The sequence below is a fragment of the Oryzias melastigma genome, linkage group LG21, assembly GCF_002922805.2.
Source record: "Oryzias melastigma strain HK-1 linkage group LG21, ASM292280v2, whole genome shotgun sequence".
Lineage (NCBI taxonomy): Eukaryota > Metazoa > Chordata > Actinopteri > Beloniformes > Adrianichthyidae > Oryzias > Oryzias melastigma.
The window spans coordinates 18,935,070-18,960,937 of NC_050532.1; the positions used below are offsets into that span (position 1 = coordinate 18,935,070).

A 25,868-nucleotide genomic window follows, 5' to 3' on the forward strand; every position below is an offset into this window, starting at 1 on the left:
TGAATCCTTAGTAAAACGGATAAACTAATGAAACAATCTAAGACCGAAGACATTTCATGTAATGAAATCATGTTTGGATCATTTTCTCACATAAATAAAACCACAAAAAATAATAAAAAGTGAGTTTATTGATACTGCACGTGCCAAAAACAGCTTCTCTGACTGTCAAAAGTCAGAAAACAGTTTTTTTTGTTGTAATTTCATGTTATTTTCTGCACAGAACAGACTCATTTGTTTCTTTTCTGCAAAAATAATTTTTTCCTGCTATTCTACTTAGTAGAAACATTTGAATAGTATAAAACACATATTGGAATTAAGGTAAAAAAAAAAAGGAAGGAAAAAAAGATATGCAGTTAACAGGCACACATAGAAAACATATTTATACAGCTGCCCCTTGAAGCTTAAAAGACAAATATAGTGCTTTTATCTGAACTGTACAACACGTTGGAGCAGGGCGCCAAACGTGGAATCAGGTGTTCAGCAAATATATAAAATGATTAAAAAACAAATCATTGTGGCCGTGATTTTAAAGAACAACATTAGATCAGAATAATGATAAAAAAATCAAAGTGTTTTAGCTTTTTTAGTGGTACAAAAATCTGGATTTTTGGTCACCAAACTTATCACGACTTCTCTGTTTCAAGCTGATTTTGGGAGAAAAAAACTGAAAGAGACAACATAAATACCAGCCTCCTGTATATTCAGTACTGATGGTTTCAGGTCAGACAGATGCCTAAATTCCAACTGGTAATTTAGAATCACCAGGCTGAGCATCTGAGCAGTCAGACAGCATTCTAGCAGCAAGGTTCAGGCTGACACAAACGCTCTGTCATTCAGTTCCAGAAAAGAATGTTACCGTGTGATTGTGAACTTCATGGGATCCCTTTATTGAGAGTTCTGAGTCGGATACCTCAGCAGACAGAGTCAGAAGGGACGGGCAGCTTCCCACTACGCCGGCTCTCCTTCTCCCTCTTCTCTCGCTGTTTCTCCATCTTCTCCTGAGCCTTTTTCATTTCCTTCAGTTTCTTTTTGATAGTTGAGCGATCGCTTTGATTTGAAACACCAAGAGCCTAAAATTACAAAACAAACCCGAATCAGAATCTATGCAAGTTTCAGCCACAAGGTGACAGTAAAGAGCAAAAATAATTTGGTAACACTTTCTATTTGGATTTAGTTTAACCTTTAACTTGTCGCTGTCCAGCAGCAGGAGCTGTTGGCCGTCCACAGATTTGGCAGTGAATTCTGTCGTGTACTGGTCCATGTTCATGCCCATCAACCAGTGGCAGACCTGCTGATTGGTCCACTCACTGACCGGACGGTTGTGCCATTGATAGTCTTTACCTGCAGCTGCTGGTTCATCCTCCAAAGTCTACAAACATCAAACATAGCAGATGGAAATTCAGACTCACTCTTGTATAGCTGCTGAAACAAACATATCCTCTAAAATAGTGTTAAAAAAGAATTATAACACTGATGAGATATTTACTTGTTATGCATTAATGGTTTCAAACAATTGTAAAAAATAAAAAAATTACAGCCAATTACAGCATAGAGAAGACAAATTTCTGCTGCACATCACCCAAAGCCAGAACACAGAGAACTAGCGTGCAATGATCGAAAACACCAACAAAACTACGAAACAAAATGTGGAGCAAAGCTGCAAAATCTGTTCAAAAGCAAAACTATCAACATCCCAGCTGACAACACGCAAGACTTTTTGCAACACTAAACAAATGCCAAGTTTGAAGACACACACACACATGCAGCGCTCATATTCTGTCTCCATTCATGGTTTAATCTGTGCAATGAAAGGGAGGCAGGCTCAAAGAGCATGCTTGAGAATGTCCCCTTTCAGGCCCGCCAAGGCGTCCCACACGGCTTTTGTGACTGAGCAACAAGGAAAGCACTCACCTCGCTGGAAGAGAAGATTAAAGTGTGTGAGCGCCCAGACAGACTGGGTTCAGCAACTAACCCAGAGATGTCTGAACTGTGGCTGGCAGGGTTAGAATCATCAACCACTGAAAAACTCTGGAACAAGTGGACACAAGGAACGCATTTACTAAAGAAACACATCATTTCTTTTTTTAACGAAGGCAAACAAACACAATGACGTGAGGGTTAGGAGGAGAGACGTTTCTATGAAAACGCTGGTCCGTTATTCATTAGGGGTGGTTGACTTTGACCCGAAACAAGTGACATGGAGGGAAAAAAAATCTAGGGTGCGACTGATCCATCACCAAAACTACAACCATCCTCTAAACTACAACTAACCATGCAAAATATCTAAAGGAGAACTAAAAAACACTAAAACTCAGGTATGAAGTAATTGTTAAAATTAAGGAGAGACAATATGAAGATGATGTAAAGAATTCTGCATAGATTCTTTTTTTTTTTCATCAAACCCTATAAGTACTCAATAAGGAACAGTCAGAAGGTGAGCCATAAGTATTTATCTAAAATCCATATTAACCAAGAAAATACACAATATGGAGGTTTTTATCTTTCAAGTTTAATGCTACATACACACCAGAAAAAAGCATTTGAGTGATCACTTCTAATGGAAAGACTGTTAACGTAAGTAAATGCGCATTTTCGGCTTCCGCCTTCAAACATCGCTACACACCTTTTTACGTTTTCTTAAGACTATAAATACAAACAGGCTGCAATTGAGTACCAATCAAAAGTTAAACTAGTTGAGCTTTGACCAACAAAGGACTCCGTTTGGTAGTGATTTATGGATGGCGTTCTTTTGGAAACACTGAAGTGCCAACTGGCGGAAAATTGATTATGGAGTAAAAATGACTAGTTTTAAAACAGCAGTAATGGAAAAAGCCTGGAGTAAGATTTGAAATGCTTCGACATTTTGCACCAAGCTTCTTGCAACTGGAGGTACAAGCGCTAGTTTAAGGTAGCGACAGTTCCGTGTAAATGCCATCTGCTTAAGAGCGCGTAGAAAAACACACATTCTGCGCATTTTTGAGCGTACATAGCATAAGGTATCATCAACACAAACAAACCAGTGACAAGCAGTCAGGGGAGGCAAGTGAGGCTGTGCATCACCAGCAAAATATAGCTTAAAATATAACTTAAAATAATAAGAATATACTTTTTCATTTTTAAAAATTAAAATCAAATATGTTTTAGATGTGTCCATTCTATTATTATTTTTTCTGTGAGGGTTTTCAACATTTCCTTGGTAAAAAGTAGCACATTTACGAGTTTCCTGATCAAATACACGAGAACTCGGAGTGAGGCACTAGCAGCCCATGCCTACCCTGTGCCACACACACTGACTAGAGCTTCAGCAGACACATGATTTATTATTTCAGTCTTTCTGTCATCATAAAAGACGCTTTACTATCATTTTTAATTACTACATTTTTTTTTATTTCTCACCATCTCTCTTGATTACACTGGTGCCAGTTTGTGACTCATTTAGTCTTTTTATTAGCAAAAAATGCACTTTAGAAGTACACTAAATGAGGCAGGCAGTACGTCTGCCTCACCGTAGTACGCATACCTCAAGGCAGAGGGCGCTGGTGAGCTCAGAGAATGTAACACCGCAGTTAAGGATTAATAGTTAGTGGTAGTCCAGAAGTCCAGCCTTCAAGTTATTCTTAAATATTGTTCATCCATTTCTAAATGAAGGATTACGTGTCTTAACTCAGGTATATGTGAAGACAAGTCACTGGTAGAGATCTCCATTGAGACAGAGAGACTTTTAAAACTGAAGAAAAAAAAGGAAGACTTCTACTAACAGGTTACTCATGTGTCTCTTCAGAAGGAGCAGTGCAGACTTCATTTATAAGTAAAAGTAAGTCAATAATAACAATTTTGGTAATTTTTTTCTATGCTACACTTTTTAAAGCAAATACAAATATTGAAATTAAATTTTAAACAACACACTTAAACTATTGTCAATCAAATGGCGAATAAGCCTCTCTGTAGGGTTCATATGTTTGTAAATCTGAGAGATGACATCAGTGCCTCACCAGCCGTGAACCTCACTGCACGTCACTGAAACTAACAATTGTTACATTTCTCAAAAACTCGATGGCAAAACCAAGGGTTTGCAGCAGCAGCTGAAAGCTGACACAAAGCCTTCTTTCAGCAAAAAGGCCATTTTCAACTATCACATGTTAAAGATTTTTTCTTTTTTAATTAGGGTTGATGTGTTAATAAATGGGTTAATAAAACTCAACTCTGAATTAAAAACACAATTTAGACACAACTAAAATCTTCAAACACTACCACAGAGCCACTACAAAAGAAAGCATGAGGATTTTATTGGGGTGTGTCAAATGTTAGAAAATCTGGAACTACGTTTGTTAGTTACATTTGAAGGTTTTTCTAAAAAATTAAAGAGGGAGCAAAAACGAGTATACTGTACCAAATCTAATGAGCGACTGAATAAAGAAGACCAGGAGAGATTTGTCTGTTTAAAGGAAACATGAGAGATGCACTGAGAAAAACAGTTATTCGACACAGCAGCAGAAACACACAAATATAGAAAATCTAGTGGAATCTCTGAGCAAAAGAAAAAAATGATCAAAATTCTAATTTTAGACATGAACACAAGATATTTAGATTTGTTCATCTGCATCAAAAACCCTGAACTACTCCCCTCAACAAGAATGAATGAGACAAAAAAAAAAATATCCAGAAAAAATGTTTGCGTTTTAAAAAAAAGTACACATTTTTGTGCTTTTAGAAGACCTTAACATTCACGCACAGCAGATTAACATCAACTGGAAGAAATATTCCTCTTCTAAAGTTGGAGAGAAAATGTGGTCATAAAGAAGCCCTTTTAAGATGTCCTTTAAATCTGCACCTACTTTAGCCGAGCTGCAATATTTAAATTGATTTTATAGTTTTGCCCACATGACAAGAACCCGGCGTGCTCACTCATACAAAGCTGGTCCCGCTTAGTGTGCTTCTTAAACACTTCAGACTTTTAAATACTAAGTAATAGAATCATATTTCCTAAAAAAAATAAGGCATTCAAGACTGAACCAAACATTTAATGAGGAAAAAACAAATGGAGAATAAGGAGTAAAGACTGGAGATAAATGAGAGAAACTCAGCAGTTTTAAAAATGTACTCAGACTGTTTTTTTGGTTAAGGTTTTTCTTATAAAAATGCAAATGCAGTCTCTAAAACTTTGTCAAAGATGCCACTGTGTGTTTCTATGAATAAACTAGAATTTAATTCAAGTTTTAATGAATATATCCAACACACCACAACATGAATATGTGATCATTCTCTCAGGGTACTGCCCTAAACATTCACATCACTCAGATTTAACCTTGAGTTATTATCACTGCTAAAACACAACTTCATTCATGATCATGGAAAAGTGAGACCTTTCTGTCTGTTTGACTGATCTACTTAGAAAGTGAAGCTCATTTGTAAAGCTGGTGTGGAAACTGATGATTCTTGCCTCTTAAAATCAGAATTGACTCACTTTTATAATCAATGTTATCTGGAGAGGAAACATACAAATTCTCCTTTGTTAAAGGATAATATTGGTGAAGATCTTCGTACCTTGTTTCTGCGTTCATGGTTCTGCTCGTTGCTGGGCTCGGTTGCGGTGTACGGGAGGCTGCTGCTGCTGGAGGACGGACCTTCTCTGTCTCTATCCTTTTCTTTGTCTCCAAACCAGGAGAAGGGTAAACATGTGGGGATGGCGGTCATTGATTCCGCAGGAGACAAGTTTCCACCAGATTCCTCCAGTAACTCTGCAGACCCCCTGATCATGACAGAAAAAGTAACATTAGCATCATTAAGAACTGGCAATGAAAGCTACAGATCCAATGAGCCAGATTAAGAAATATCATGATAATATGCCTTTCTTATGCCTTAATATTAAATTTTAAAAAGTACCTGCTGTCCAAAGATGCTCTGAAAGCCTCCTTGTCATGTTTTTTTCCTTTTCCACCTGACTTGCGGAGGCCCCTGCTTGCATAATCAGGAACACTCAGGTTAGAAATATAAAGAAAAACATTGATTTAATGGGATCAGTTTAGGTACTTGCCCAAAATCTGGAAACCGCCTTTTAGGTTTTCCTCCTTGAGAAGTTTCACCGAAGTCTTCTGTAATCAAAGACTGAAAATTAACCTTGAGAAGCATTAAGGCAAGGATCACGCATCAACATTACAAACCTTTTGACTCCTTCGTCTTGCCTTTGGACTCCCTCTTCTTGCGGATGAAGCTGGTGGGGGAATGCGGCGAGGACGTGTGTTTGGGAGGGGACAAAGTTGGGCTGCTGCTTTCAGGACTTTCTCCCTGCGATGGCGACAACGACGGGCTGCTGGAGAGCTCCACGTTACTCCTGACAGCGTCCGTGCTCTCGCTTGGATCATCTTTCCGTCCACTCCCAGGATAACAGGCGCTAACCGGGAGAAGCAGGTTCTCCCCAGTGGACCTCCGACTGCTGGAAGAATCCAGCTCCTCCTGCTTGTCCTCTTCTTCGGTTTCCTGCAGGGACCAAAGTTGTTATTTTTAAAGGACAATACAAGGAAGAGGAGACAAAAGCTATTTATAAAAGTGGAAGTTTAGGTTTTAGCCAAAATTCGAATTTTCCTTGATTGTACTTTGAAAAGAAGACCAAAAAAAGATGCTAAATGTTAGGATTTGTTGTTTTTATTTAGACACCATAGTGAAAAAAACACCTCAATAAATGTTGAAAACCCTTTAATTATTGGCCAACACATTTTTACAATTCTTAAGTTGTTCATCCGTGGCAGATTGGTAAATTAACGAACACATGCGATCAGAAGACGTGTGGTCCAGCAGCAGTGTGCTTCAGGAGGGACAGCGAAAAATCGGATACTTCGAGGGCGATGTTTCCAGGGTTCAAATATCTGAACTCTGGCAAAGAATTTGCGTCATATCAACCAATCAGAAAAACAGCTTTGGCCCATGACACGTTGATGATGTAATCAGAAGTTGGAGACTAAAAGCAACATGAGGGGAGAATCTGATCGTTCTTCTCCTGACATTTATGATACTTTTCTTGTTTGGGTCAAGACAATAAAAAAAAGATTATCCAATTTTGTTCTTAAATTTTCTCTCCTTGGACTAATGCAGGACAGAAGTCATCAAACTGGGTCACAGACAGATGGAAGCATCGCTGAAAGTGGCCGACATTCAGATGCAGCTGCTGCAGTAGAAGGTGAAGCTCACCAGAACCTGATAATCAATGCTTTTGTAGACCTCTTCAAAACAAAAAAAAAAAGAAACAATCAGTGCTTCCACGTAGGATTGAGGCTAAAAATTTTGGACAGTAGCTCCTCCCACATGTGGCATCAAGTTTATAAACATATTTTTGGACAAGCATCAAACAGCAAATTTGGAGAGCTTAAAAACAGAGGCGGCGTATGGAAAGTTTTCAGTGCGAATCTAATTTGGTGTGAACGCAGCATTATATAGAGGAATCTAAAACTGCACAAACACTGAGATTTGGTGGCTCACCTGAGAATAGGACGAAGCCACGGCGAGGCTTTCCTTCAGTTTGTTCCGGGACGGAGGCTGACGCTTGGCCATCTGAGCCAGCTGGCCTTTGGCTCTGTGCACGCTGGTGTCCAAGCGCTTGGTTTCGGGGATCGACTCGATCCATTCTTGTTCTAAAGATAAAAGACCATCAAATTAGGGGCATGGTAAAAAAAAAAAAGGCAGCTCCGCGCCCTGGACGCTTTCAATCAATGCAAACAATAAAAAGAAACAAGATATTTGGTCACAACCCTCAAGCATTTCACAGATCAGATACATCTGAGCATATTAATCTGCAGAACTTGGCCACCGTAGTACAAAAATGTCAGTCCTACAGCCGAGGTTTGGCAAATTAGGTCACTGGAGGACAATATGCAAAATCTGTGAATGTTTAACAGCATTGGTGAAAAAGAAAAGAATGATTGTGTTGCAACAGTTGAGTCAAAGTCCAGACTTGAGCGGGATTGTTACAGCAGCTGTGTATGGATCTACCGTACCCATAAACCTCAAGTTACAGCAGCAGGTCAGGGAAGAAGAAAGGGACAAAATTCCTTCCCATTTTAGTCAGAGACCGATAACAGTACACAGGAAACAGGTACTTCAAGTTAATGGATAACAATCCTCCTTACTCTTCAGGAATGATAAAAAGTGGAGGACTTCTAAAATCTGTCTTGGGTAAAACTTTTGACTAACAATAGAAAAGTTCAGCAGGATTTTAACCTTAATTCTGCTTTTTTTTTAGATCAAAATTTTAGATGGTTTTAAAGTTAATATACATTTTATTAGAGTTTTAAAATCAACTGGTAATCTCCAGAAAAAGACCAATATGCCTTTTTATATCGTCTGAGCAGCCTCATTTTTAGTGCGAATTACCTAAAAAGTATTCATGGACAGACCTGCTTTTCCTGCTCCTCAAAAATTGAAATGAAAAACAATCCTCTAATTCCTTTATTTCTTTATCGTTATATGAAACAATTGGTAGCTTTATACAGGATACATTCCTCTTTATTTTAAGCCTATTTGTTTTACTGCTTCAACACACTGATTGATTCCTGGGACTTAGGCTCTTTAACATCTGTCATGTTGATTAATCAGAGCATGTTTACAAGTCAGAACAGGTAATTCAGGATAACAAAGCTAAAGCGGCAGTCGAGGACACTTGTTGAAGCCCTTTGCCCTGAATGTTTTGACTGTCGTTTCTGCTGCATTACAGAAAGATAAGGTAAAATACTTTTTCTTTTGTAAGTTATGGTGTAAACATTCAAAATATTTCCACAATGCTCAGTATCTACAGCTGTGAGGTCAGTGTATAAACAGCAGCTGTTGATTTTTGTTTTAAGTGTGCAGACCTCATGTTAAACTTTACTACAAGCAGTTATTCTCCAAGAATGTCATTTAAAAATGTTATCCCATAGCAGACATGCGTGTTTATAGTTTAAACTCGACCACTGGCACACCACTGCAGATACAAGGTCAACATCTGCATTAAGAATATTTTTCCCATGGATTTCTCCAGATGTGGAAGAGTGGAGAACCAAACCACCAACCTGGTAATTAGTGGGCAGCCCACTGGAGTACTTAAGCCTCAAACCAACATGTCAACTATACAGCCACATGGGTATGAGTAGTGGACAGAAGCTCTAAGATTTTTTTTCCTTTTTACACACAAATAGCTAAAAAACATACACAAGTAATATTTTTTCTTTACCCAGAGTTTGTCTGCAAATCTAAAATATTCAGTCCTTACTGCTTAAACACCTTTGTTTGATCATTACTGATTACATTCAGGAATGTAGACACACCACTGATAAACAATCTTAGTCATCCTTGCTAGGTGTGCATTTAATGGCATTTGTTCCATGTAGACTCCATGGACCACAGGAGAAGATAACAAGTAGGGCATAAGAATCTTGATTACTTTGCCCCTCTATAGTGAAGGTTATTCATAGATTAAAGCAAAAGTCTAGCAGCACTTCAAGCAAGCAATCTCAGGAAGCAAAATCTGAATAATTAACATTTTTTCATAATTTCTTTGAAACTAAACGTGGAACAAGCTGAGGTAAAAACCAACTGATAAGAAATTATTCTCATTTTTTTTACTTAGAACCTGCATACCATAATGCTTTGATGATGGTTCATTAAATACGGAAAAAATGTTACATCTGATATTCTAAAATGTTCAGACATTAGACTGGGGTGACATGATTACAATGTTTACTTTTCCTGTGTTAAAATAGAGACTTTTAGACAGCTTTTAGATGGGAAATATATAACCAAAAAACCTCCTAAAAACATTAAAATTTCTATAACTTCCTATAAACATAGAATAATAAAAATAAATATGTTAAATTGGAAACAGCTTTGTCTGCTTTGTATAGAGTCAGTGTAGCTACTGATAATGCTTAATGAACAAAAAGTTACAGTTTATTAGTTTTGATTAAGTCGATAAACTCATTTAAAATCCTGATGATTAAAATCTGTGATTTTTAGACTTAAGCATTCTGATAAAAAATGTATTGACAGGAATACTAAAAAAACTATGCAACAAAGTGATTTTTTTTTTACATAAAAATTGTCAATATAAAAGCAGTTTTGAATTTGACTGTACCTAGCAGTGAGTCAGTCGACTGAGTGTTTGTAACCGAGTCTTGGCTGCTTCGTCTCTCCTCGGTCGCAGAATCCTCACCGCTCTGAACTTCCACACCTGAAGCACCTCTGTCCTCTAGAGCAGATATCTGTGAGGGACAAGAAATAAAATAAGAACTAACAAGCCATAATACATTTCTTTTGCAAAATCGCTTATTTTCTTACCCTGTTCTGTAGGTTCTCCAGCTGCTCTTTATACCAGCGGTCTTTTTCTTCTAGAACCTTCTTCAGCTCCTCTTCTTTCTTCACAAAGTCTATCTCTCTTTGGAAGAAACAAAAATAAATGTTCCATCAGAAGTGAATTAGAAAAAGTCCCATTTCTTTGCTAAACACCAAAATATTTAATCAGTAACATCTATAATATTTTAATAGGATTAGATCCACTAAAGTACAAGATGTAGATGAAAAATAAGTCATTCCCAACCAGTAAATAAGAGTATTGTGGGTTTCTCCCTTAAGGCTTTTCCATCCAGGTCATGATTTCACAAGATTTTGCTCTTCAAAATAACTTTAAAGGTTTACTCATTGTACAAAACTAATTTCTTCAGTTCTAAATCCTGAGGGAGAATTCAGGCTATTTTTGAGCTGCCTGCTTCAGAAGTGTGACAAAAAGTTAAATACCTTAATGCTGAGCAAATGCAAATGTCAACATACCTGGGCTTACTCCATTTTTTGTCCTTAAATGCTCCCCTGATTACTCACTGTGAGCAGAAAATACTCAATCACCTACAATGTGACCCTCTAATCTCCATTAGTAACTAGCTTGATACAATGCATCAACAACACCCAGGACCTTGTGAGGCTTTTCACCTAAATTCCGACCATGAAGACCACAGAAATGGGAAGGATGGGACTGGAACAAAACCCATTCAAGCTGACATCAGAAAACATTTGTGATCTGCCATCTTTCAATGGAACTACATCAACACTTTGGTGCACTGATGAGTTTGAATCAAACCCAGAAGGTGGAATAATTCACTCATTACAGTAATGCAGTGAAAACATACAATAAATCGCTGAGAATAATACAAAGGACAATCGTTGACTCTACAGGGACTGTGCATATCAGTGACAAAAGGAATCCGAACATTGGGTTTACAGCAACCCCCCCTCACACTGGTCAGTATCTCATTTGAGCCCTAAAACACATGGAAACATGAGCGAGGAATAATCAGAACCTTAAGAGTAATGAGCAGAAAGCATGCTGACAAGTTCACAAGAAACCAATCTGAACTTTGGTGAAAATCAAGAAAATTAGAACCTTCTCTGTCACTACTTTTCTTTACTTCCTAGTAAAGTAAGTTAGTGACAGAGAAACAATATGAACCATGTTTCCAGGAAACTCAACGGCATCAAACAAGACGTCCTTGTAAACCTCAAGAAATACATCAAGACCAAACTGGCTTGCCCCAAAATCAAACAGTGAGGGGAAAACAATCTACTGAGAACTCGAAAATGACCTTGCAGCATGAAATCAACCGACAATTAAAGCCCGTGAAACATATAACAACTTTAATCATAAAATAAATATTGTTTATGAGGTATGCTTGGCCGCCTCCACCACACAGATTGCATTTGGCATGAACATAGTGTTCATGTTACTGTCATGTAAACTTTAACCCACACTTATTACTTTCCATAACGTCCTAATTGATTCACATAACTTTCAAACACAAAATGAGCTAAACATTGTTAAATCATAGATGCTGTAATTTTAAACCTCTATTTTGTTTTATTTTTTAAATCCACAGTTTCTTTTTAACTTTTATCTTCCAATAAATCAACCTGAACAGTTCAGTTCAGTGAACTTCAAACTCACTTTTGCTGGTAGTCCTTTAGAAGTTTCTTAGCTTTGTTGTACTTCTTGTCCAGGGCCTCATACTGCGTTTGGGTCTCAGCTAGCTGTTCGTTGACACTCTTACACACAGCCTGGGCCTCCAGCCAGTAGCTCTCCAGCTTTTGGATCTTGTCGTTACTGTCGTCAATCTTTTGCTCTAGGGCAGACTCCCTGGTTTCCCACAAAGATTTTTCCTCCAGCAGTTCATGCACCTTCACAGAGATGGTGGAATGTTGCTTCAGTGACATGACATATGTTATACCATTCTGTCACACGTTGATTTTAACTTCATTTTCTATCATAAGCATTGCATTGAAAACAAACGATGCCACTTTAAAATGACTTGCAACTTACAAAAGAGAGTTTCTACAATAAAAATGTTCCTAATCAGTCTTCACCAATGCATTGTTGTCATACCTTTTCTTTTAGATGATTAATGTCCTCCATTGCAATGCTGTGTTTAAGTTGCAGCTGCACAAAAGAATCAAAAACAAATAAAAATTGGTTAACTCTGTTAAATGTGCTGCCTTGAATGACAAAAAAGCCCAAATTAACCAATTGGATACCTCTTTGAATCTGAAAGACATCTGAGAGCTGTCCATGTTGGTTGGCATAAACATGGCTTCCGACTCAGGGAGCTCAAAAACCTCCACATTCCGCCCTGGAGAAAAATTAGATCCCAGAATCTTTTCTTCTACCACGTCCTCTTCGTCGTCATATCGCTCCTCCTGGAAAAATGTTTACACTGGAGATCATGTCATCTGAAAACCACCCAATGACCATAAACACACTCAGCAGTGTGTCAATAACCCTCCTACTGGTCACCGCAAATTTTGTAATCAATAAATCTAGGGCAAACATCAGCACCTGATCTCTGGAAAACAACACACGTTTGTGAGATTAAATACAATTAGAGTGTAGAACCTGCATTCTAAACCCACAAAACATGAGTCCATTTCTACACTGATAACTGTTTGTGTTCTGCTCCTGCTAATCCTATTTATTTTGCGCAGTCTCTCTGTGTTGCAAAAGTTCAAGCCTGTGGTGGCTCGAACTTTGAAAAAAGCAAACATTTCACAACTCTGGCAGACAGATGGCAGCTGAAAGAACATTTTCCAACAGGGCAGAACAGTGACACATGGCTTACTCACAGCCAGCTGCTCATTTCCTGGTTCAGCCGAGTGGGATTGAACTGGGAGGGGCATAGGACAACTGCAGTGTCACCTCACAATATTCTATAATTATAAATACCACACTCAAACCTCTTGAACTGGAGGTTTTGATATCAGACTCACACTCCTTTTTTTTTGTTATTATCAAGCAATTCAAGTAGGCATGTTGTTGCCATAACTACGGGTTAAAAGATATTTATATTATGGGTGAACTAACCTCCTCTGTGGAGTGCTCATATGGGTCATCCAGGTTCTGCTGCTGCTGGTTTCTCTCCTGCTCCAGTGTTTCGCTTATGAGGCGGGCAACCTCACTTTGAGTTCCTGGCTTCTCTCGACCAATCAGGAAGCTAGTTTTTAAATACATTAAAAAACTTTATAACATTAAATTTTTCATGACTCCTTAAAATAATTGTTACTGTGCATGTGCAAAATCTAAAAAAGAAAAAAGTACTCTGAAACATATTGAGGGTAAAAAATCCTTAAAAAATCTGTAAACTTTTGTATTGAAATGTAAACACTTTTTTAATCAACAATAATCTTTTTTTAAGAGTTAAACTGACCTGACAGTGCCTTTAGTGTTTTTCAAGACAGTTGCAGCAAACAGCTGGGTGACTCCCACCAGACTGACACCATCCACCTCCACTATCTGGTCATTCACCTGTATCCTGGTGATATAGACACATTTTTCAAAAGATTTTATCACAGAGTTGTGCATACAGTTTAACAGAAGTAAAACACAAGTGATTCCCTGTAGTGAAAAAGACTGCTCTCTCCAAGTTAAGAGTTGGAAAAAAAATCTTTACAATAATAAACAGTATTTAGCAGGCAGTTTCAAAATAACAGCCCTGTACATTTTGTGTTTGATATACTTCAGGTGCTTAAAAAAATGAAAGGGTTCCTCTAAAGTCACAAAAAAGTAATGTTTATAGTTGTGTGTATATAAATAAAATTACAAGAACAAACTTACCGTCCATCTTTCTCCGCAGCTCCATTCTGGGTTATAGTTTTTACAAATATGCCAAGCTTTTCCAGACCCTGATCAGCTCCAACTCCCATTCCAATGATACTAATACCAAGGCCATTGTCTCCTGATAACAGCAATAGTTGGTAAGAGGAAGACAGAGCTTATAATTGTGTAATATTGTATACATTAGGGTTATAAAAGGATAAGAAATAGAAGTTTTCATGCAAAATTTAGACCAAGTTTAGGTGTAAAGGCTGAAATATGAGAATTTTGTCATTTTATGCAATACTAGGTAATCATAAGTTTAAGAATGCAGTGTGTACTCATTCAGAAGAATTCCTATGATAGTCAATACAAATGGGATCTGGTACTCAATGTACTTAATGTTTTTTTTTTAAATATACATTTCCAACTTAAAAAAAAATGTTTAAATTAAATTTGAATTCACAAAAATTTTACCAGTCAGATACTAGATATTAATTTCTGCTCTCCTATTGACCACAGCAGCATTAAGCAAAGTCAAAGCTCCAGTTCTGTCTCTTCTGTCTGGGGGATCATGCTTAATAAGCCAAATTTTTGAGCTCAGCAGTGGATTTAATGCCCCAAGCCACTAAAGAGCTTTTCTAGTTTGCTTTACTTGACCCGATCACCATGGTAACCTTTACTGACCACATTTTTAAAGTTGCAGAATGTCAGTAAGTCAAATGTCATCTTAAAGGTGTCGTGTAAATTATGAAAATACTGAGTTTGCTAACAGGAAAAAAAAAGTTGAACTCACTACACGTTCAACATCTCATTCAAACAGCAATTTTAGTGGGTTCCTTTTCTTTACTCCACTTATGAAACACAATTTAACTAAAAATTAGAGCTTTAAATTAAAGGCATCAAAATCTACGAGTTTTTAAGCATCAGGGGACATCCACTATTTCATGGGAGGAAAAAAAGTCTGATTTATGCTCAATGAAGTTATAGAAAAAAAATTACATCTGAAAACCTAAGAAAGCAGTTCTACTGGAGGTTAGATCACTAAAATGTTAATACCAGATCTACAACCTACCTTTCTGAATCTCGACGGGAAACACATCCATCTTCTCCACTCTCTTTTCCAGCTCATACTCTGCAGATGCCGCAACTGGATCAACATCATCATTGCGCCGATCATAGTCTTCATTGGAGAAGGTGCTGAAGATCTGTTTTTGTCCAAAACAGCACAGGTGTAAAATTCATACAGAAATTCAATGTTTGCTGTTGAGTAAAAGCAATCAGTTTTTTTTCTCAGGAGTGTATTGGTTTTGCAAAAACTAAAAGAGATAAAAGAAAAACGTTATTGTTCCTATGAGAACTTGAAACACAAACGATAGAGAACATCTCATTCATACATATTTTCTTCACAGATCTAATATTTAACACAGCAGCAAAAGAGGAATTTCTTAAATGTATTAAGTTTAACTTTGTTTGAAATATAGAAAAAAACATCTGCAGTTACAAAGTCCTAAGCCATGTGGAAAGTAGGACACATCTGGAGAGAGGTAATGCTTGGAGGTGACCAACTTTTTTTTGCTCATAAAGACATAGATTAAGAGACGGGAAAAACTCCATAATTTTTAACTTTCTGTTGATAGATATTGGCCCCCACAAAAGCCATTTGTTGGAGCATACAACACCTTGTGGTGTTTACCCTGAACACCAGAGATTAAACACCAGACTATCTCTGCCTTCTAAATCATAAAAGTCCGTCTGACGACGAGCACTGCATGTCGAGCAGAGAAATATGCGTGGGGAGCAGCTTTGAGTTTGAAGGACGAGGAGAAAACAAATGAAACTGCTTTCTTGCATCTTTGCCTGTTTATTTGCAACAATTGTCATATTTGCTAGCAGAACATTAACACATAAGAAGCAGTAAACTGGACAACCAAAGAAGTCAATTATTATTGTTCCAGAGCAGTTACCCACTTAAATATGTTCTATTATATTAGCACAAATTGCTGGATTGTTGGTAATTTATGTTTTGTCTCCTTATTCAAAAAGGAAAGTGTTCTAAAATTAGCAGACTTCTTATATCTTGTTGAATGCATAAGATGCAACTGCAGAAATTCATTTCTATAGTTGCATCTTATGCATTCAACAGGATATAAGATGCATGATGCAACTGCAGAAATTCATTTTCATATCCAGTTATAAAGGTTTATTAGTATGTAAATATTACTAAATACAAGACAGTGAGCACATCACCCACACAAAATCTAAAGATCATGAGCTGTAAAAGCTTTTTTTTCTCTCAAACTCTGCCATATTCATGAGTGAGCATATTTTAAAAATGTTGGTATAATTGTTTCAGAAAATTGAAATACAGTCCTCCTACTTAGAGACAAAACCCCAAACTTTTGATGTTGAAGAAATAGCTAAATTCCACTTAAAATCACGTAAAAAAAAAAGTTAAAAATACATGTATATGCCCAGATGTCTCTGGAACAAAACTCATAATATTAATAGTTTACAGTTTCTGTGGGATTACATTGAATCTTTTTTTTAACTACTAAAACATGATATGTGCAAGATGAGGATGTGAAACACAGATAAGAAAGAAGATTAAAGTTTAGAAGACATCAACTGAGGCTAAAGCCTGATTAGAGAGATGAATCAAACAGAGGGTCGCCAATATAAGCCCCCTGCTTTGCCATTAGTAGTCTTTAATCTGGTTGGGGTCAGAATGACTCCTGTATAATGCCAAAAAGTACATCATACAACTGCTGACTGGATCAACTTAAAGCAGACAGATCCATTTTGTTCCACTAGGTGTCTGAAAGAGGACTGGTGGCTTTGACTGACTGGAAAATCTACAATTTTGGAATCCGGAAAAAAAGGAAAAGGATTTAATGAAATCTGTACTGAACTATAGAACAAAAAACATGAAGTTAATGCAAGCTGGAATAGATGATAGCAAGACAGCTCATCTTTGTGAAGCTTTTGTCTAATATAAAGAAACCACTGCCCTGCACTATTTCAAAAAACAAAAATAAATAGGTCAAAGATAGGAAAAAGAAAAAGCTCAATTTTAAATTTATGTAAACAGAGAATAGGTTGCAAATAAAGCATATCATTTGATAAGCTTTCATTGACTAAAAATAACCTCAAACAAACCTATTTGCTCCATTTAAACATTTTTCTGAAAAAAATAGTTTTTTTAGATACATTTCATATCTTAAGTGGTAAATTCAAGAGCTAAGGGTAATCTTTCAATTCTCTAATGGCATAAATCTCAAAATAGTTTCCAAGCGCAGCTCACTGGTTACATGTGAGGAAAACATTTTCCACTTACATTTATAACAACTAGTAAACAACTTTAACTTTATTATATCGTACATAAAACAAAAAGGTCCTGCCTTTGATTGAAGTGAAAGTGATATTTGTTGTCTTTAAATAGTCATCTTTTGAGTATGCTAAACAATACATCAAGATGTCAGATTAGAACTTTCATTTTGTTCCAACTATAAAAGCAGCAGCCACATCCAGTGTTTAACTACAATTTGTAATTTGAGGCATGGACTGCAAGGTTACATGAGGTAATCAGATAAATATTTCTGCAGCATGTCAAGACCTGAAGACAGCTACAGAATAATCACTTCCTTTCCAAGTCTTCCTCTCTTTTTCACACAGCACAGAAGCTGAAGTTGTAAACAGAGCATGTAGTAAGTTTCTGAACAAGAACTGAACCCTAAATCGGAACAAGTCTATAGTGCTGATGAGAGAAAGGCCACTGTCAAACAAGCCACAGGATATATATTTTCTATGACTGTCATCTTTCATGCTAAGTGTAAAAAAATCACTTTTCATTCAATGTGAATCTCTTCAATTATTTTACCCTCACTTTTGGAACTTTTCATACATTTAAAATAATCAAAAATATCATAAACCTCCATTGTTCACAGGTTGATGTTTTTTATATCCATTTGTTACACTCTGAAATTAAATGTAATACAAATAAGTAACTGGTGTTCCTTTAAAAAGCTAAAAGTGACTGCACAAATTTTTACACCAAACCATTGTGATCTACTTTGAATGTTTTTGAGCCATATTCAAACAATCTTCTTTGTTAACATTTCTCACCAATTCCATCATTTGGCTCAAAGGAATACAAACTCTTTAGCAGACCAAAAAGAAAAAAAAATCTTAGGTACTAATTGTATTTTCAACTTAATAAAAATTCACCCATCTATTCATTTTCTAAACTCGCTAAATCCCTTCCAGGATCACTGGGTTGCTGGAGCCTATCCCAGCAATTGTTGGGAAAAGGCAGGGTACACTTACACATTAAAAATCAAAAGTCCAAATGTTTTCTTTTGTAACCTAAGCCTTATTTCCACTGAGCAGTATAGTAAAGTCTGGTTTTGTATGGTCCAGGCAGTTCAGGCGAGCGTTTCCACTCAAAGTTGGACCGTCACGGTGCACGCAGGGTAAAGCTAACAACAACGACGGAGGTCATTCAGCAGCTGGTTTTTGATAGTTTGTATATATAAGGCATTTAATGTAGTTTGACATAGGACTGCATGCGGCGCAGAGGAATACAGCCGCTTTCTCCTGTTGTAATGAACTTTTACCAATCAACGGTTTCAACAGGAGCTGAGCGCTAACCAGTCTGTTCCATTTTTTTATGGACCTACAACCAACAAGGCCCTAAAAATGGTACGGCTAATGGGCCAGTTTATAATAGAAATGCTCAAAATACCGAACAGCTCAGTGAAAACAAGGCTTTAGTGGCACTTCTCAAGATATAATCTGAATCCATTAAGGTCTGATGCTTTCATCATATTTCCATTTCTTCTTCAAAACAAACCACTTGCAAGATGTGTGGGCTTGCTATCCATCTCCTCCAACTTTGATGATCTTTTCTTTACCGCATGTGAGCTCCAATGCACAGATGTACGCGTCCCCACACCCAAAATGAAAACACTTTCCATCCCTCCCTCATTGCCCTCAATATAACAGAATACCAGTGTGGGAAATGAGTCAGCATCTGTATGGAAAAGCAAACGAACAAAAAAAAAGTAAAGAAAGAAATTTGCCAGTGTAAAAAAGCATGGGCTGACCACTGGAAAGAGGTCTAAGTAATCTAAACAGAACTACAAAAAGCCAACAAATCAAAACATGCTGTGAGACTGAGCTGGGGAAGAAATTGAAGCCAATTCAGATTTTAGAATCAGAGTAGACACAACAGTGAACACAGTGTAATGTATCCTTAGTACTTCCTGTGTGCATGTTTGCCTTCCTTTTCTTACTTTTAGACTATAAGGTGATTTATGGACTTCCTATTTCAAACTATGTGTCTGCAAAATCAAATCTAGCAGCATTATGAACAAACTGACAACTTTTAATTTAAAGTTGTTACACAAAACCATTAGAGTTCAAAGTCCTGTTTACCTGAATCTGTAAAACAGAGCAGCATCAGGTTAGAGGGAGGGCTGCTGAATAGATCTGTCTACGTTTTAAATGTCATACAGTCACATGGAATGCTTAAATGCGAGTCCAACAAACACTACTATAAAAATGCTCATCTAATCTAAAAACACTACTTTAGACCAAGTGCACTCCAGCTCTTCATAAAATATAATGGATGACCAATACAATGACATTCAAATTTGCCTTGCTTAAACATCACTGTGGTGATACATGACCTAAAGCAGGAAAGGAAGAGCATAAACTGGTTGGACAGGTTTCTGTTTTTTGTTTTTTATCAGTAGCCTACAAATGCTTTGTTTTTCATGTAAAAGCAGTAACAAATTCTAAAACTAAATTACTTAAATACTTTATTTTAAAAAATAATTTTAGAAATATTTATTAAAAAAATAAAAATACACTTTAAATACTAAATGCATGAAGATAAAGTATTTTCCCTTAAATCAAACCCCCAAAATAACAAAACCTGAAAAATCTGATTTCAAGTTGTTGCATGGCTGACATGATGATAAAATGTCAGAATTTTTTTTTTTTTCATTTTTAGGACAGACTTTATGCAACTTGCGACATAAAAAAGAAGTTAAAAGCTGGTTTAGACTGAAAGTCTTAAATCTTTGGTGACATTTAAGCTTTTTTTTGCAAGCTTTCAACAAATATTTGACAATTACTTAACTCTTTACAGTGGACGTGTTGGGGAAAAAGAGAGACACATTTACAGGACTAGGCAAACAGTTGGACTAATGTGTACAGTGTAAGCACCAAAAGGTTGGTTAGAATGACCCATACCGCCTCTGACCACACCCTGTGTGCTCAAAAAGGGACAACGCAGCCGCTTAATTAAAAAGCGCTCTTCTTTTGGCGGAGGGCGGTGCGGGGCAACAGGTGCAGATCTTAGCTTTTGTGGTTGTGGTCAACTCCAACATTCAAAATGTTCTTGCGTGTCACATGATGTGTGAATCTCAACACAGCCTCTTCAGACTTCCAGGATAAATGCTTAAGTAATGAGGCTGCAGTGTTCACACAACCAAGTAAATGAACAGACAAACCGCTGTGATCAAGAATGATTAAATGACTCCTAAATCTACATTGTGTTATTAGACAAAACATATATAATACTGAAAAATGACATGTTATGTTACAGATGCATGTAAATTCAAATGTATTTATATTAATTATTTTTTATGTCTAAGGAGAAAATTACCATTTGATTATAGTTGTAAAACTTATTTTACATCACATAAAGTAAGTACTATCTAACTGTGATACAGTATACACATGCATCCACTTACAGAAAAATACTAAAGTGTTTCCCATACCAAACTTTTTAAATATAATTTCTTTTAAGGACAACATTATATATTTTTTTGCCGAAATGTCCCAAAAAAGGTCAATAAATTTAACTTTACAAGGTTAAACTCTGGGCAAGTAATAGATGGAACATTTCAAGTACCAGGCCCATTAAGTGTATTTGTCTGCAGTAAGCATTAAATATTTGCCTTGAATCGCTTCTTATCCAAATTTCTCTTTTTATCCCTGACAAGGCTGATGCGTGTTTAGAGCCGATTTATCCTCTGCTTCACAAAGAAGACCTTTCTTCCACACAGGAGTTCTCTGTCAAGGATTCTTGGGTTACTTAGGAACCCAATCCTGTTGTGAGCAAGCAGCACAACGCACTTCCTGTCTCCTTGTCAGGTCCAGCACAAGCGCATTCAATTCCAGCACCAGCTCGGGAGAGCAGCCTGTGAGGAATCAGGCTTTCGTAACTAAAACTACAAATAAAAATGTTAGCTGTCCAAAACAATATAGTTTTGGACAAAAGTTGCTTCAAATTTGGCACATAAATCTGACCAGACAAGTATTGAACTATCAATGATGCAGAAAGCCTTTTACTGGGAGTTGTGAATAGAGTTTAGGACTCTATTATAATATGCATCTGCAAAATTAGGAGTATTTCTGTCATAGCTAAGCTTTTGTTTGTGTCCCCTTCACTCCGGGCCAGCTTCTGGTCCCCTCTCCCAGGACCCCCCATGACTGGGATGGGAAAAAAGGGGGAGATCCACACCCTCAGATAACAACTCATTTTAAAAGCCTGTATAAACAGCGAGCGGGTCGCAAACAGTGTGGAATGCACAGGAGTGATTTTCTCTGTTGTGTTTTAGCAAAATGTTGATAAGATATACTAATGGTAGAAAATCAATGATGAAAAATATGACTCACCCTTTTACTCTTACCCTCTTCATCGCAACAATAAATCATTAAAAAACAATGCATCAAAATGTCTTTGATCAAAAATAACTAAAGAGATTGTGTTGTCATTGTCAATGAGGGATTATGTTGCTAAATGAAATCTCAACATTCTTTATATCCCCTAGAGCCAGAATTTAAAAGTAAAGAAATATTTGGTTCAAAAGGGCAAAATTGTTTTTACACATTTTTGATTTCCTAAAACAAATATTTAAATGCCTCAGAAAACTATAAACTTTAAATGGAATTAGGCGAGCTTGACTGTTGACATTTGGGTTAAGTTTCATCTATGAGATTGAATCTGGACATATATTTAAGATACTTTTAATTGCCTGTATTGCTGAAATGATTTTTCTGCGATTCCAAAAAAGCGAATTGTGCAGGAGGCTGGAACACGAAGGGATTCCCTAACTTTATAAATAACCCAACGACAAAAAAAAAAATAGGAAACATTGAAGTGCCTCCACTTGTCTCAAAAATGCACCACAACCAAGATTTAAAATAAGTGCATGAATGCGAGGGAATGGGTCACATCTAAAAAAAATCTGATCCACTGTAATGCTCATGAAAGCAGACAAATGGATTTTTGAACTCCAGTTTACAGACTCAGAAGCAGAAAAGAAGATTAGCTAGGTGCTCACTCCATCCTATTTTTATCTAGATGTGTAAGCGTGCACACATGCTTATTACACAAAGGTGAGATTTTACTTAAGTTTTTTTTTTTTTTAAATAGCAGTAAAATAATTTAAAACAGGTCAACGCTCTAGCCCAAAAAACAACCACGACCAAAATTTTTATCTCTGCAGAGATAAGGGAGGCAGTTAAACAACCTACTTCCTCTTTCAACAAGATCAAATAAACAATAGTTTTTAGACTGTTTTCTTTTTTTTTAACTATAGCCAAGCTCATATGATGATACACTCTGGCAGCTTTGACATGAAAATACCAGACAACGAAGGTATTCTCCTCCTCTACCGATTTGTTTTGAGTCTGCAGGGAACACCCAGGTCAGACACCAACAGCTGAGTCAGTCGAACAGCAAGACTGTGGTTTTTAATAAAAGGTACTGAAGATGTTTGAGCAGTGCATCAGAGCTGTAGGTGTAAACAAAACACTTACCAGGATAGGATCCGTGGAGAACTGGATTTTTCTCTTGGAGGGAGGCTCGTCTTCTTCTGACAAACCAGGGGCCTCATAACAGTCCTCATATTCCTTATACTCTTGATCCTCCTCCTCCTCCTCTTCTTCTTCTTCTTCTTCTTCCCTCAGGATCTGTTCTACATCCTTGTCATCCATGAATGCTGCATTCTCGATACCACAGACTACAGGAGAAGCTCTGCCATGACTGCATTGGTCCTCCTGCTCCTCGATCTCATCGTCTTCACCATCCTGGCTCACAGCTAAACTGTCTTCCCTTCTCTTTTCTTTCAGAACTATACCCTCATCCACAACACCAGCCGCCCTTTGTTCTTCTTTAGTTCTTTCCTGCGAAGTGACTTGATTAACTGTGTCGAGCTTCACCTTTTCTGGTGTAAAGCTTCCTCCAAAGTCATTGTGCTGTTGCTCTTCAAACACATTATCATCCTCCTCGTCACTTTCTGAGGATTCATTCTGCACCACGACCAGCTCAGCCCGTACTGTGCCGGCGCCTTTGGCGCCCGACGTCTGGCCGGTTGGTTTGTCCCCTCTGGGGCTAAGGGTTGCATCATCATCCTTCTGGGCTCTTTCTGGGGTTTTGTCCCTGCTGGCGCTCTGCGGGCCATCAGCTGATGGAAAAGGCTGTTTCGCATCCCTTGAGGGGGTGCTATGCGCTTTGCCTCCATCCCCTCCAGCAGATGTCCGACTAAAGCCATCAACAGAAGAGAGCTTGGTGCCGTGGGTGGTTGTGGTAGTTTCCTCTGCTGAGTGGGGCTTGTGAGTGGCATCAGTTGTCAAAGAATTTGATTTAGATGTTGGACTGCTACCATGGAATGTGGACTTAAACACAACACTTGAAGATTTACAGTCCTTGCTTTTACTGGACACTATGAATGAGGATTCTGAGGCTTCTTTTACAGAAGCAGGCTGCATGTGTTCAGGGGTGCTGTGTTTAGAAGACGGCAACCCTTCTTTCCCACCAGAAGCATCAGCATTTTCTGGTGCATTAGTTTCCAAGCGCATCGACATGGGCCCTACATTCATTTTGGACGAATGCTTTTTCTCATCTGCTGCATCCTCCAAAGGACTTTTAAGGGGTGATACAACAGTTTGCTCAGATTTACTTGGCGTTTCCACGGATCCCGAAGTTCTCCGTCCACTTTTCCCATCATCGGAGGAGCTTCCGAGGGATAAACGGTTCACTACCCTGCTTGGAGTCTGCTTCTCTGCCGCAGGCGGCTCTTTGAGGCCCCTTTCGAACAGCTTCCTGGTCACGGAGAACTTTTCTGCCAGAGCCACCTTGTCGATCTCCACATCTTCTCCTTTGGAAGTTTTCTCTGCACTGTGCAACTCGGGGCTTGAAGCACTGTTGAAGCTAACCCTTGGAGCAACAACAGGAAACTGCATCTTTGGTGGGGAGGCCTGGGGGACATCTGACTTCAGGGCTGGCTTCCCCTCCTGGGCCTCCTGCAGCTGACCGTCCATTTGCAGGAAAATGTTTTTTATCTTGTTCACCCTGGTGCCAAAAGGTCTCCCCCTGGAGTCCTCCCGGGAGTCAGTAGATCCATTTGCAAAGGTTTTGGAAGGTCCCTCTGGCTTTAGTCCGTCAAAGGAGCATTTAATGGCGTGGAAGTCGGACTTGTAGGAGTTCCTGTGAGGGGATGCGCTCCGTAGGGTCCTCTCCCCTTTAGTTTCCGCTTTAATCATGGTTATATCTTAGCCCAAGAAGCCGGCTTTTAGGGGCAGAGCACGCAGGTTGGTGGGGAACCAACAGGAGGCTTCACGGCACCGGAGCAGTGGGTCAGGCGGAGGTTTTCTGGAGCTTAACTGAAACAAAAGTGGGGAAAAGTTTCACAAGCAGCGCACCAGCTTCTCAATTTGTCACAACTATCTGTAAAACAAAACTAGCCTGTTTTGTGTTTGAAAAATGGAAGAGTTCATTTCAAAATCCAACGGCTGCTAGCAACTTTTTTGCACTTTAGCGCCATAGCTAACGCGTCAAATCAAAGCGAACATCGACGCTAGCATTCACAAACTATTGCTATCAACAGCTTGAAAGTTTTCCCGAGGCCATTAAACACAAAACAAAGTTCAACTTTCTGAGGCCAACAGTTACACACACGCCTGAACGTCGGTGTCTCTCAGTCAACACACTTCATTGTCGCGTTTCAACGACTGAAAAACATGAACCGTCCCGCCTTAGTAAACTACGTCGGCGGCTTCTCACCTGTCCGTTTCATCGCCCTGGGTTTAGAAATAAAAACTTGCACCAATCCTGTTTTTAAACTGTTTTTTCTTTCTCTTAAAGTTGTTGGTTCCTCCTGTTCACCGCCATCATTCCCCGCTCCAGCCGCGTTTCCCTGTCTGTCTCTTCCCAGACCTGCCGAGAGTGCGCGAGAGCGGAGCGCGCGCGCGCAGCAAGTGAGTTCAACGGAGAGCTCGGGAGCGCGCGCACATTCCAGGACTGTAACCTACTGCTGCTCCTCTTTCTCTGTTCTCAGAGTTTCTCCCGTGTTTCTGCGAGCTGGAGGACTAAAGTGTGGGAACCAGCTCTCGCTAAGACCCGAACGTCCCCTGCGAGTCAGCTGAAAACTGGTTTCCATCGAAGACATGAGACTAAAAGTGTCAAATGCTGCCCTTCAAGGAACAAAGGAATCCTTCCAGCTGTCTCTTTCGCTATTATGTGTTCACATTAGGTGTCTTGTTTTTAAAGGAGAAACTGCTCGACGTGTTTATTCTATTTATTATTATTATGATTATTGTAATGATACGTTTTAAAATCAGTGGTATCTTTCGTCTGGAGTTCTGTCCTTGAAACAAAAGTAAGAAAGTGTGGCATGAAGGTTAAAATCTTTAAAGATAACACATGCAACAAAGTACAAAGACAAGATCAGGAGGCCTTAGCTTTAAAGTTTGAATGCTT

At 38.2% G+C, this 25,868-nt stretch overlaps 1 protein-coding gene across 3 annotated transcripts; it reads right to left on the minus strand.

Annotated features, from left to right (window-relative positions):
* Window positions 1–110: 110 nt before the first annotated feature.
* On the minus strand, window positions 111–25,419 carry ppp1r9ala (protein phosphatase 1 regulatory subunit 9A-like A). 3 transcript variants are annotated; one of them, XM_024286066.2, is made up of 20 exons: window positions 25,275–25,419; window positions 22,928–24,772; window positions 15,168–15,300; window positions 14,114–14,234; window positions 13,707–13,811; window positions 13,364–13,493; window positions 12,541–12,702; window positions 12,392–12,445; window positions 11,957–12,186; window positions 10,303–10,399; window positions 10,100–10,226; window positions 7,474–7,625; window positions 6,162–6,477; window positions 6,035–6,092; window positions 5,884–5,958; window positions 5,545–5,749; window positions 4,391–4,435; window positions 1,912–2,028; window positions 1,181–1,369; window positions 111–1,070 (listed from the first exon to the last, which is right to left on the minus strand). In XM_024286066.2, the coding sequence occupies exons 2-20, from the start codon at window positions 24,650–24,652 to the stop codon at window positions 912–914; spliced, it is 4,200 nt and encodes a 1,399-aa protein (XP_024141834.1). In that variant the 5' UTR covers window positions 24,653–24,772; window positions 25,275–25,419; the 3' UTR covers window positions 111–911. The 3 variants fall into 3 exon arrangements, with proteins under 3 accessions (XP_024141834.1, XP_024141833.1, XP_024141835.1); XM_024286065.2 differs by having other exon boundaries at window positions 25,173–25,328; XM_024286067.2 differs by lacking the exon at window positions 4,391–4,435 and having other exon boundaries at window positions 5,884–5,955; window positions 25,173–25,327.
* Window positions 25,420–25,868: the final 449 nt, after the last annotated feature.